General features: G+C 38.5%; 1 protein-coding gene across 1 annotated transcript; it reads left to right on the top strand.

Moving 5' to 3' along the window:
• Nucleotides 1-675: 675 nt before the first annotated feature.
• On the top strand, nucleotides 676-14,094 carry LOC124285180 (retinol dehydrogenase 13-like). Its single transcript, XM_046721365.1, has 7 exons — nucleotides 676-770; nucleotides 2,531-2,671; nucleotides 8,445-8,636; nucleotides 10,119-10,277; nucleotides 10,961-11,080; nucleotides 12,625-12,835; nucleotides 13,925-14,094. The coding sequence occupies exons 1-7, from the start codon at nucleotides 698-700 to the stop codon at nucleotides 14,022-14,024; spliced, it is 996 nt and encodes a 331-aa protein (XP_046577321.1). The 5' UTR covers nucleotides 676-697; the 3' UTR covers nucleotides 14,025-14,094.
• The last annotated feature ends 451 nt before the right edge of the window (nucleotides 14,095-14,545 follow it).

Below are 14,545 nucleotides of genomic sequence, written 5' to 3'. Positions count from 1 at the left end.
TTCTCAGACCACCAGCAGAAGTTGGACCGTGCCATCAAATTCAGTTGAACTATAATAGGCTAAAATCCTTCCCACCAAACATCTTCACGAAAAGAAAACTAATGGACACCTTAGAAATCCACCGCCACAAACCTTATAACAACAGAGATCAAGGGTATTATACATACCAATGAAGTAATCTGTTAGGATCCAATCAGCTTGTTTACATGTTAAAGCTTGACGTATAGTGGCATCATGTTATTTGCTATTTGTCATCAATTACCTGTAAATATTGTTATTGTTATAACATATACTATGCACATATACCTCCCCACATTAATTTATCTATATTTACCTGATGACGGTGTAACGATCGACATGGAAACTCGATCTATGCAATAAACAAAGAGTTGCTATCCATAAATTTATAAGTTGTATCCATCGTTATTTCTCATATTCCTGTTAATCAAACACCGTGCATTCATAACACAGCATTGTTAACACGTCGCAACCTGATGTCATTATAGATACGAGATAAAATAAAGGACAAACTATGTAAAAATAAAATATATAGAGTGTCAGTGCTCTTTTGAACGTAAATCTGTGCGTGTGAACAGATTTGATCGGCATTCCTCGGTTTTACTCTCCTCAAGAGAGACAGAAATATATGATCACGTGATCTTTTCTGTTCAAAATGGCGGCAGACACATTGAAGTTTATGCAGACAGCAACTGTGAAAGCGCTTGAACTTTGTTGGAGTTACAAAAAAATTGTCCTCGTGGTTGCTGGTGGTTTGTATCTCAATCACACACATTTCACGTCAATAGATTCTAATGCGGTCCACAGTCCTCTGACGAAAGACTCACTTAGATTTGAATTTCAGTTTTGTTTTCACTATATTGCCGTGTTAGCAATGTACTTTATAGGTTGAAAGGTCTTAACAACTATGTGAAAACGAAACTGAATCAGATGTATATAGTTTCAGAACAAATGATAATTGATTTGTGTGCATGCAGTCAACCCCAGAACTACCCTGCGATGGTATGGGTTATACTCACAGAGCTGTCAACCCCTAAAGATGGTTTGGAGTGAGACTGAAAAAATAAGCCTGGGTCCAGACGGGGTCATGTCGAGGGGCGACGCCCTGGTGGAAGTCTTTGGGGGAATTTGAAGCCCCCGCCCCAAAATGAAGTTTAGTGATTTTCAGGAGCATTTGGAGCCTTCTGATGGCATAATTTTGACACTAAAAGATGCATGCTAATAAAAATAATAATAAGCCGAATCATTCGCATAAACATCGTTTTAGTACTTCGTTCATTCAGGCGTTCTTTTCAATGTTCAACTTTACGCAAAACGAACGAAAATGCGTATTAATTTTGAGATTATTTTTGGCTACCAGATATGCGTGAGATTATTATTATTTGAGGCGTGAGAGCGTGACATTTGTCAATAAAGCGTGAGACTCACGCCAAATGCGTGAGAGTTGACGTATGTACTCATGATACAACTGACTGTAATGATAGCATTAGCAAGGCTGAAGGGGGCGGTGTCGGCACGCGTACCTCAGACTCAGTTCAGATATGTACTCTAGCCAAAATCTGAATACAGAAACGTACCATAGGTCGTTTTTTTTATCGTATCTGTCATACTCTTGTAATAGATGCGTTTGATAGTGTTATACCAAAAACGAGCATTCACAATAACAATTTCGCGATGCGCAATACTGAAAATTGCCCCATTCCAAAACTTTCTAAAATTGGAATTGAAAAGTCCACTTTTGAACAAAACCACACTATATTGTCCAATTTGTCTGTATAGAACAGCTAGAATCCTAGATAAAGTCCTGCAATACAGGGATCCAGATAACTTTTGGGGGTGGGGTGTACTTACACCTCATATTGCAAGTGGAGGTGTGTGGAGAATTTTGAAGGAGTACTGACATTTTTGTGTGAGCGAGTTTGTGATGTGGTTTGTTATTTATAATATTAAACAACTTTTCAGCTATTAAACTTTATATATGTCAGACATACAAAGGTATTTATGTGTGTACATGACACGCTTGAAATCTTATATTATGTCATACTTCATTGATTACATTACGCCTGTACACCCCTTATCTGTAGCCCTGGTAATAGCTTAGGATGTCCAGGGGTTTATGAACATGATGATGTCATTGTTTGAAATTGTAAGCAGCGTTCGAAATACCTGCCTGCCCAACCCCCCGGGACGGGTTATTTTCAATACGGACTGCCAGATTCTCAAATTCACCTGCTCAAGGTCGGGTCAAAATTTAGACATGTATATGAAGATATTTTGTGGGCAGGTAAGTTTGGGTCAGGGCTGGCAAGTTTTCCATCTAACCAGTCTTGTGGTCTGGCTGAAATGTTTGGGAGTTTCATACCCTGTTGTAAGACAGTAAGCATGTTAAGGTGATTGTGAATCAGTTCTTATGATAAAGTGTTGTACCAGTTCATTGAATTCCAGACTTCTTTATGTACTGGTTTTGATAAAAATACACGTGACAAACTTCCAGTTTCTTTTCCTTTTTCAGGTGTCAGCTATTATGCACTGAGGAGATACTTTGGAGGTGGTGTTTGCCACAGTAGAGCTCGTCTTGATGGGAAAACCGTTTTGATCACTGGGGCTAATTGTGGCATTGGGAAAGAGACAGCAAGGGACCTGGCTGGAAGAGGTAACTAAGCTGATGGGTCAGGAGGTGAAACTGAGCATGTAGTCTTCTTGTGAGTGAGTGAGTGAGTGAGTGAGTGAGTGACTTTAGTTTTACGCTGCTTTTAGCAATATTCCAGCAATATCACGGCGGGAGACACCAGAAATGGGCTTCACATATTGTACCCATGTGCCATGTGGTGAATGAAACCTGGGTTTTCTTGTGATGAGAGAATGCACTAGGCTATCCTACCTAGCTCATCTTTTAGGGGTGACTATTCAGGGGCGTAGGAACGGTTTTCAGAGTTGGGGGGCTAATTTATGAAAAGTATTGAAAATCAAAATGCATGAAATTGTAGTTATGGTAAGGTAGATATGGTTTCGTCTTGAAAAAAGTGGGGCGGCTAAGCCCCCCCCTGTTCCTGCTATTGACCAACTGCAATAGTGGTAGTCTATTGGAACATACTTTTTGCGATAGTGATTGTCTACTGGGACCAACTATTGCAGTAGTATTGCAATAGTGTTTTCTCTCCTTGAATTGTCTCAGTTGAAGTCATTTCCCAAATGAATGTAGCCTATAGTTTATATGAAATAAAAACAAACTGAAGTAGTTTCAGTCTCTTTTAACAACTGACAAGAAACTTGAAATACAGATCAAGTTTGTTTAAGAGGTAACAGGGATGGAGAACTCTAAATCAAAGGGAATGAATCTGGTACTTACGGTATTTTGCGCTGCACATTTATCAATGGAAGTCAATTACTAAACTATCGATAGCCATGCATACTATCCATGCATCGATAGTTTTTGTTTCTACCATTGATAATTGCTATCAGAGGCTCAACAATTGCAATCCATCGATAGTTCGATGCATTGTTACACCCCCTACAAATGTGTATATATTGACACTGAGAAGAGCATTTGTCAATATAACTAAAATAATATTTTCACTGAAAAAATAAAACATTTTTATGAACAATAATCATCATATGAATACCTAATGCCATTTAGAAAGTAGTCAAATGTAACATATTTTATATTTGGGTTTACAGTCACTGTAAAGTACAGATCCTCATACTTTTGTTGGGTCGAGTCTCGTCTTTGATTATGCTTGTTGTAAGAGGCAGGTCAGGTTTGCTGACTTGGTTGACACTAGGGCTGGGACGGGTCGGCAAAAGGGGAATCGAGTACCCGCATGTACTTACCCGAATCGGAATCGAGTACCCGGAAATGTAAGGAATACAGCGCTTCTGTCAACTGTCTGAATATCCAATGACGATTTGACAGAAATTATTATAGAAAACCTGAAAGGATGGCAATAAGACGTTGAAATTGATCTTAGACTATTTAATTTACGTCTGTTTAACTAATATAAAGAGTAACACCATTATTTACATTCCCGCTTTGACTGTGACTTGACAACTCACTGCTCATGTGCAGATAAATTGCAGTCGATTAATAATAACCTTCATTAAACGGACAATACCAAAGATGTAAATGTGTGTTACGTCAATGAGAAAGACAGGTTATTTTGTCAACCAGTAGACAACTACCTTCAGATGTGATATTCTAACTGAACCTATAATGTTTTACATGTAGACTTTATGTAAACTTACATAGAATAAAATTTGATTGATGTATTTACTGACAGGAGAATTCTATACAAGATATACAGACCAGCAAACTGTAATGCAACTGAGTTAAGCAACATAGCAAAATGCTTCGCTTGCATGAGGGAAGACTGGTCATTTTGCTCTGTTGCGCAACTCAGTTGCATTACAGTTAGTCTATTATACAGTACAGACTAATACAGGGCCGTGAATTACTGATGAAATTTTTGTAGTGAGTTAACTTTTATTCTTCCAGAAGATTATTAAACGTCGCATTGAAATACTTTTGTTTGAATGTAGGGATAAAGAAATATATCTAAATGCTATATTTTCACGTTTAAATAAAAAACATTAAATATTCTAAATTTGTATATATTAAGTGAACATTGTGTATATTCATTGGAATAACTGTATGCTGATATTATTTGTTAAACTATAAAATGTATAGTAACTGAATGGTATTATATGTGATCAAAGTGAATTGTGCTTCTATATATTTCTGATCACCTTTCATCTTATTGTCATGATAATCAGTCGAACATTGTATTTGCAAATCAGAATGTGCTCTTTCAATAAACGTTCGCTTTAATATGTTAATTCCCAACACATACAATCAATTAATTACAATCTCTATATAGTGGATGTATTCAGCCTTGACACAGAAGTAAAAGATGTGTTCATAAAATTGAAATGAAATATAACCTAAAGACAAAATTCAATGTATTCTTAACAGCTTTTAATGAACTAACTTAATAAGCAATTAGAGTTACACAATGTAATGAACACCTTCATGTTTTACGTTGTGTTTTAGAGCAAGATGTTTCTTCATTGAACTTGTACTGCTTCCACATGAGTCGGCATTTGGTTCTCTTGCCATCTGCATCAAGCTCAAAATGAGCCCAAACACACTTAGCATGTGTGTCGTCCATTTTGTTCTTGGTTTGAGTTACATGCCCTTGACATTACAGAGTTCTCACCCTTTCCGGGTACTCGATTCCTTGAAATAGGACTCGATTCCAGCTGTACCCGATCCGGATTTGAGTACCCGAGTATCCGTCCCTGCCCTAGTTGACACATGTCATCGTATCCCAATTGTGTAGATCGGTGCTCATGCTGTTGATCACTGGATTGTCTGGTCCAGACTCGATTATTTACAGACCGCCACCATATAGCTGGAATATTGCTGAGTGCGGCGTAATACTAAACTCACTCACTCACTCACTCGTCTTTGATTAGAACCCTAACTCTCAGAGTCAGGCACCTAATCATCAGGTCACAAAGTCAGCGATTTAAAACACTCAGCCACCTTAGCTTACAGAAGATATGAAGTTGGTCTAGATCACATTTACCCCTGTGACAAGTGTAAATTGGCACGTCTCACATGGCCAAAGGCTATGAATACAAAATGAACATTTTTAGAACCTTTCAAAATGCCAAGATACAGTGCTACTTATTTAACAAACTGAAACGTTTCATCATTTGCTTCTTGATTTCTTCAAACAAAATTCTTCGGAATGAATACCATTTATTGAAGCCAGATCTGTCTTACCGTCAGGAAGGAATGTCAGCTGTGGAATATAAGTGTCATCATTCTGTGTCATCATTCAGTGGACACACTTTCAGATACTATTGGTACACTGTTCGAAAGTAATGTCCCTCTTTTGAGTTATTTTGTGACTGAAAAACTGCAAATTAAATGGTTTCTTCTTCTTTTCCCCAGTATGCCTGTAGTATTGAATATCTATTTGGACCTTGATTGTGATCTCAACCACTATGCTCAACATGATGCAGGAACATTGATGCTGATGTAGTCTAAACCAACTCCTGTCTCTTGATCTGTTGGCATCCATGCTGGATATTTATGTTGGCAGGCTTTTGGAATATATGAGTTACTGGTCATAAAAACATTCACACATTATTTATAGAAGGCTGAGCAAGATATTAAACACCATTCACTCACTCATTCTTGACTAAACATGTTACCTAAAGAGGATTCTGGATTAGAATAGGTTCCCAATAACCTATGCTTGTTACAGGCGAAAAAATGAATTTTATGGTTGAATTGGTGACTTGGTCAATTGGATGACCTTTGTACCATGATAGAGTGGGTCATTGCTGACAATATCAATCCCTTGATGATGATGATGATGATGCTTGAATGTGTCCTCTGCTCAGAGGCCATTATTTGTACCCAAATTTGCTTCAAATTAAGGAAAATCATAAACAGTCAAATTTTGAACATTATTGCAATATTTTTCCCAATTTGCTAGTCAAAGGCACAAAATTTTAAAACCGAGATAAATCCCTGGTGGATTGCATCGTCTGTTTGTTTACAGACCACCTTCATATAGCTGTAGTATTACTGAGCTGAGTGCTATGCTAAACAACTAAACAACATCTGGTCATGTACTGACACTGTTTCTGAGCTGAGTGCTATGCTAAACAACTAAACAACATCTGGTCATGTACTGACACTGTTTCTGAGCTGAGTGCTATGCTAAACAGCTAAACAACATCTGGTCATGTACTGACACTGTTTCTGAGCTGAGTGCTATGCTGAACAACTAAACAACATCTGGTCATGTACTGACACAGTGTTTCTGAGCTGAGTGCTATGCTAAACAGCTAAACAACATCTGGTCATGTACTGACACTGTTTCTGAGCTGAGTGCTATGCTAAACAACTAAACAACATCTGGTCATGTACTGACACTGTTTCTGAGCTGAGTGCTATGCTGAACAACTAAACAACATCTGGTCATGTACTGACACTGTTTCTGAGCTGAGTGCTATGCTAAACAGCTAAACAACATCTGGTCATGTACTGACACTGTTTCTGAGCTGAGTGCTATGCTAAACAGCTAAACAACATCTGGTCGTATTACTGAGCTGTTGTTTGAGTGCTATGCTAAACAGCTAAACAACATCTGGTCATGTACTGACACTGTTTCTGAGCTGAGTGCTATGCTAAACAGCTAAACAACATCTGGTCATGTACTGACACTGTTTCTGAGCTGAGTGCTATGCTAAACAACTAAACAACATCTGGTCATGTACTGACACTGTTTCTGAGCTGAGTGCTATGCTAAACAACTAAACAACATCTGGTCATGTACTGACACTGTTTCTGAGCTGAATGCTATGCTAAACAACTAAACAACATCTGGTCATGCACTGACACTGTTTTCTGAGCTGAGTGCTATGCTGAACAACTAAAACAATATCTGGTCATGTACTGACGACTGTTTCTGAGCTGAGTGCTATGCTAAACAACTAAACAACATCTGGTCATGTACTGACACTGTTTCTGAGCTGAGTGCAATGCTAAACAAGCTAAACAACATCTGGTCATGTACTGACACTGTTTCTGAGCAGAGTGCAATGCTAAACAACTAAACAACATCTGGTCATGTACTGACACTGTTACTGAGCTGAGTGCTATGCTAAACAGCTAAACAACATCTGGTCATGTACTGACACTGTTTCTGAGCTGAGTGCTATGCTAAACAGCTAAACAACATCTGGTCATGTACTGACACTGTTTCTGAGCTGAGTGCTATGCTAAACAACTAAACAACATCTGGTCATGTACTGACACTGTTTCTGAGCTGAGTGCTATGCTAAACAGCTAAACAACATCTGGTCATGTACTGACACTGTTTCTGAGCTGAGTGCTATGCTAAACAGCTAAACAACATCTGGTCATGTACTGACACTGTTTCTGAGCTGAGTGCTATGCTAAACAGCTAAACAACATCTGGTCATGTACTGACACTGTTTCTGAGCTGAGTGCTATGCTAAACAGCTAAACAACATCTGGTCATGTACTGACACTGTTTCTGAGCTGAGTGCTATGCTAAACAGCTAAACAACATCTGGTCATGTACTGACACTGTTTCTGAGCTGAGTGCTATGCTAAACAGCTAAACAACATCTGGTCATGTACTGACACTGTTTCTGAGCTGAGTGCTATGCTAAACAGCTAAACAACATCTGGTCATGTACTGACACTGTTTCTGAGCTGAGTGCTATGCTAAACAGCTAAACAACATCTGGTCATGTACTGACACTGTTTCTGAGCTGAGTGCTATGCTAAACAGCTAAACAACATCTGGTCATGTACTGACACTGTTTCTGAGCTGAGTGCTATGCTAAACAGCTAAACAACATCTGGTCATGTACTGTTTCAGGTGCTAGAGTCATCATGGCATGTAGAGATGTGACAAAGGCTGAGAGAGCAGCAGAGGACATCAGGAAGAGCACCGGCAATCCAGGAGTCATTGTCAGGATTGTCGATCTTGCATCTCTCGAGTCAGTCAGGAAGTTAGCTCGAGAAATTGTAGAAAAGGAGGAGAGGCTTGATATTTTGATCAACAATGCAGGTAAGACATTTCTGATGCAAGATAAAACTATTCCAGTGTTGTGGTGATAGTTGTTTGATGTTGAGCTCAACTGGTCATACTCATAGCTGAAATTTTACAAGTTATATAAGTTGTGCAGATGTACCGTTGATGTGAATTGTTGATGTGAACATATTTGATAATATTTGTTAGACAATGTCTCTTCTAAACAAAAATTCAGGTTTGGTGTAAGCCTGTATGAGGTTTGTCAAACAAAATTATTTGATAAGTTTTGCATGATTGTGTAAACCTGATAAAATGATAAAATACTTCCCCTTACATGACTGGTCAAGTATATTAACAAGTAAATTTGGTCAGTGATATAATGTTTATATACCATGTGTCTGTCAACATTATGATTGTATCTAGGTTACCTCTATTCAGCACTTTTGTGTCCAGAAACCATTTTATCCTGGTTGTTTATCCCATATATGTGACACAGAGAGCACTTGATCATGTGGGACGTGTGTACCAAGGGAAGTAATGACGGGACAATCCTGGAACATACCACCACAGCATCTCTAACATGCACAAGACTCATTTCTCTTCAGATCCATGTTTCAAACAAATATTGGTTGTCCTTGCATGTAATCTGCTCATTTCCAAAGAGAATTTAGGAACAGATGGCTTATCTCCCCTTGGGGATTCCAGAATATACCCCTTGCAGTATGACTGCACAGCATTACTGGTATATCCACAATATTGCTTTTCAACGATTCGTATTGCAGCATTTTTTAAGAATATATATTGGGAAAAAAATTATGAGACATTTTATGATTATCTGTATCATTTAAGTTCATTCACAATGGGCTTTCATTCATAACTGATGCTTTGTAATTAATTAACAAAATGTCATTCTTTACATGCTATAAATTGTACAAAAAGAAAATAAATAAAAAAACATATTTTTTACCTTTAAGGGCTTTCGTATGTAGAAAATTTGATCTGCAGGTACAATCGATGTCACTCACTGTCAAACACTCTGGCTACCAATCTATCACAATCTGTATCACAATATGGGTACCTGAATCACAATATATTGAAATACAGTATGTTTGCCAATACACAGACCTACCCTGTTGTGTTGAGAATTAGTTGGTAATCATGATTGACGATCACAATACACCAACCGATCAATCATCAAAATGAATTAGTGTAATTTTCCTTGTTACTTTTGGAACAATTTGGTCATACCCTTTTAAAAAAAAAAGACACTCTTTTTCTTTCCTTTGTTTCCCTTCTCTCCAATCAGTAAGTGTTTATTAACCATCTGGGTAAAGAAAACTATGTCAGGGTTGAGATGGACTCGTAATTTTTGTGTTTGTGGCAGTCATTCTAGTAGATGAGAGTCAGCAGGTCTGTACATGCTGTCATGCCCTGCTTAACCCCAAATTGATTATCTACCACCATGGTATAACAAAATATGTTGCTGTCAGTGGAGTAACCTATCCTCACCTCCCTCAGGAGTGATGTTCTGCCCTTACTGGAAGTCTCAGGAAGGCTTTGAGATGCAGTTTGCTGTCAACCATCTCAGTCACTTCTTACTCACCAATCTTCTCCTTGATCTCCTGAAGAAGTCAGCTCCAAGTCGCATTATTTGCGTGTCATCTCTAGCACACAGACGTAAGATTTCACTGTTTCTGAATGTTTCACATAAGCAATGGAAGCTGATAACCTTGTGGTACAGAGTTGTCTGATGAAAACTCCTGTTGGATTCTCAATCTGAGAACAAGGTCCTATCTGAAGTCCTATTCTGGTGTCACCAGTCTTGATATTGCCATGTCAGTAGAAATACATATTCTAATTCACTCATTGAAAGTTGCATGATGTATTTAGTAATATATTCACCATGTTCACCGTAACAACTTGTGATGATAGCTTCTTATGAAAACCAGACACATTTTAATTTGTTTTACAGAAATTGTTTTTAGTTAACAAACTTAGTTCAGACATTGATGAAATCAAAACATTTTTGGAAAAATTGTTATAAGGCAATTATATTCCATTTCCTTGATGCTAATTCTGATAACCAAATCTGTCATATATTACAGAAAAAGTAGACTGTTATATAAATTTTCAGTCTCCTTTGCTGATATTAGAAGATAATTTACGGTTGATCTGAAATTAGGCCAGGGGGCCTTATTGGATCACTGGGTTGTTGATACAGTAAAGTCAGTTTCAGAAATTGATGCCAGGTTTGTTTTGAAAGGGATATTTTGAAACCTGACAAGAATAACTGTTAGAAATATTTGCATGTCCGTACTGTGAAGTACTTATAGTAAACTGTGCCTGTTGTCACCCAACAGGAGGCAGGATCAACTTTGACGACATCAACATGGAGAAGCAGTATGACTCACTGATGGCATATGGCCAGAGCAAGCTGGCTAATGTCCTATTTGCTAGAGAACTGTCTGTGAGACTACAAGGTAACAAATGCATATGATGGGTTAGAGCAAGAGACCCACTTACTGTGGTCAACTTTGTATATACCTGGCAGAGTTATCTCCCCTGAAACTGATTTTTGTTTTTCCATGTAAATTACTGATTATTGAAATTTGTAATGGTTATAGAATTACCCACTGATAAATCAAATTACCTTTGACAAATTTGTGGCTAGGAAGGATTATACTGAATGTCTATAAAGAGTCAACATTGTGAAACATACAGATTATACCATTAGTATGTTTGGGATTGTTCATATCCTACACCAAGAGTACAATCTCAGCAATATATTGTTTCTGATGTATTGGTGAGCTTGACATTGTTAGTATTTGAATCATTTTCTGGATATGACCTTAGTGTATACTGAAAATATACAAGCGCTTTATCTTACCCAAAAATAAATTGTGGTGACAATAACTTTTAAGCAGCCCCATGTAAAGATGGTCACTTGGAGTTTTGTCCAAAATTGTCTGCTGCCCCAACAACACATTGCTTTGAGACCACAATTTTTTGACAAACCAGACTTGTGATATCATATCATGCATTTTTATTTAATAGCTCTGGTAAATATTTTTGGCATATTGATCTGTAATGTGATTGGTGATGGGTCAAAGTGCATATGACTTTCCGCAGTTGTACTGCGTTGAGTACACATTATTCTCACCTTTAACTGGAAGGAGTTATAACATTGTTATCGAGGTAGCTCAAGGCATGTACCATACTTCACCAGACCAGAATGGATGCAGTTGATATGGAGCTTAACTCCAAACTAGAAGAAAAGGGTATAAATTGTCCTGCACCACACAACATCAGGGATCAACCTATGTGAATTAATATTGATGTCAGTGTCAGAGTTTGTGCTGTCAGAATGGTCCAAGATACGTATTTCTCCAGGAAGTTGTGGGGCATTCAGGAAAGGGTGAGGGGTGGGTCTACTTCTGGATTTAGTTTCGAGTTTGTTCATGTTGTCAGAGGTTCTCGATACAGTTGACTGTACTGTGCAATTATAGCACTGAAATTGTATTTTTTAGAAAATCAGATTAAGACTTTTGCTTTCATGAACCACTATTTATAGTCCACAATCCAACACCTGTACAACATCACATGGTTATCTTAGAGTTGTAAGTTGTTTTAATTGAATTTCACACAAGTTCATGTGTGTACACCTTAGGCATGTCATATTGGTCAGACTTGGTTGGTGCATGATGATGTAATCAACTGTGTAGATCAATTCTCATGGTTTTAATGACATCATTTTCTGGATGCTATTATTAAGCTGGCCAAACAAACAAATGTGAGTCATCTAACTGAAGTTCATTACAATGTGTGACCTGATTGTTTGTCACCTTACCCAGTTGATCGCTCACACACTCACTCACTCACTCCTCACTCACTCCTCACTCACTCACTCACTCACTCACTCACTCACTCACTCACTCACTCACTCACTCACTCACTCACTCACTCACTCCTCACTCACTCACTCACTCACTCACTCACTCACTCACTCACTCACTCATTTTCCCAGGCACTGGGGTTACTGCCAACTCACTTCATCCTGGTGTGGTCAAGACAGAGCTTGGCCGCCATCTCTCACAGATGGGTGTGTCATGGTTCAAACAGACACTGTTCAAAGTCGCATCTCTCATCTTCATCAAAACTCCAGTTCAGGGTGCCCAGACTACAATATTCTGTGCAGTGGATGAAAGCTTAAATGATGTCTCAGGAAAATACTTCAGGTAGGCATATGAATTATCAAGAATTGCTAGATTTGACGAACATGGTTGGCATTGACAACAGATAGTCTGTCCTTCCTCGTCAGTTGTATATTATTATCCCCCACCACGAAGTGGGAGGGGCATATAGGTTTGAGCTCTGTCCATACGCACCAGATGATGGGGACAGATTTTCTCAAAAACTGTCATAGATAGGGAAACCAAATTTGGTATGTGTTTTCAGAACATGAATGCCTTGATGGGGTTTGAAAAAGAAAACCGTGTTATGATTCTTGACAGAGTTATTGCCCTTGTCATGCGTTCTTTGACTTAGTGCACGTTATCCCCAATGGTGTCAGATTTCCTCAGTAACCGTTATAGATGGGGAAACCAAATGTGGTATGTGTTTTCAGGACATGAATGTCGTGGTGGAGTTAAGAAACAGGAAGCAAATAGGAATAGAACACTGTGGTGGGGATATTGATGGCCATGTGTTCATGTGGAGACTCCATGCCAGTAAACGTGTTGTAGCCCACTGAAGCTTGTTAACCATATGGCATATATGCCATTGGTTATTTCTGTTTTACAGAGAAGGTTACAAAAGTGATTTAGGAAGATAACTAATGTCTCAGCCTTGTTTCTTTTGATAGCAAATACACCACCACAAGTTGATAAAAGTTTTAGAATCTGTGCCAGTTCTTAGTTTTAGACATATATAACTCATGTTGATATATATGTGATATTTGAAGACACTCTGATGTGGTGTTTGCATATCTAAGATGACAAAAGCTAGTGGCAGCACCACAGCATCTTTTAAACTACAACATCACTGCATCTCTTCAGACGTTTCTCCCACATCAACATGATGCAGCTCACAGGAGTCATATAACTGTTTAACATACAATCCTCCTTCATTTGCAAAGTTCTCTAATCATCTGTATAATGTTCCAAAAACCAAGCAGAGAAATTATATAAGAGATGAGCAAACATCATCGATATGCTTTCAAGATCACCAACTACCAAATTGTACCTGAAACAGAAGCAGACAGGAACTAATTGTTGACTCCTTGCAACATTACCCAGTGTATGACCATAGGTTTGCTTTGTCTACAGTGATTGTGCAGAGAAGGCCTCGGCTTCACAAGCTAAAGATGACGAGGCAGCAAAACGGCTCTGGGATGTCAGCTGCAAGATGGTGAATTTACCGTCATAGGGCATCAAGAAGCTTTCCTATCATGATGCAGAAAACAGGACGGGTTTTGATATATTATAATATGATAGTACATATATCTTATTCTTATTCTGTCTGTCTGTCTGACATATATCTGATTGACAGTATGTCATGTGATCACTCTGCACTGACTTGGTGTGGTTGACAGTATGTCATGTGATCACTCTGCACTGACTTGGTGTGGTTGACAGTATGTCATGTGATCACTCTGCACTGACTTGGTGTGGTTGACAGTATGTCATGTGATCACTCTGCACTGACTTGGTGTGGTTGACAGTATGTCATGTGATCACTCTGCACTGACTTGGTGTGGTTGACAGTATGTCATGTGATCACTCTGCACTGACTTGGTGTGGTTGACAGTATGTCATGTGATCACTCTGCACTGACTTGGTGTGGTTGACAGTATGTCATGTGATCACTCTGCACTGACTTGGTGTGGTTGACAGTATAGAACAGGATTGCTATGCTCTGTGACAGAGTTGGGCATATAGTTATAATTG

The sequence above is a fragment of the Haliotis rubra genome, unplaced genomic scaffold (genome assembly GCF_003918875.1).
Source record: "Haliotis rubra isolate DU_JTF1 unplaced genomic scaffold, ASM391887v1 Scf354, whole genome shotgun sequence".
NCBI classification, from domain to species: Eukaryota; Metazoa; Mollusca; class Gastropoda; order Lepetellida; family Haliotidae; genus Haliotis; species Haliotis rubra.
The sequence above is the reverse complement of the archived record's forward strand: the minus strand, read 5'-3'. Positions and strand labels throughout refer to the sequence as shown.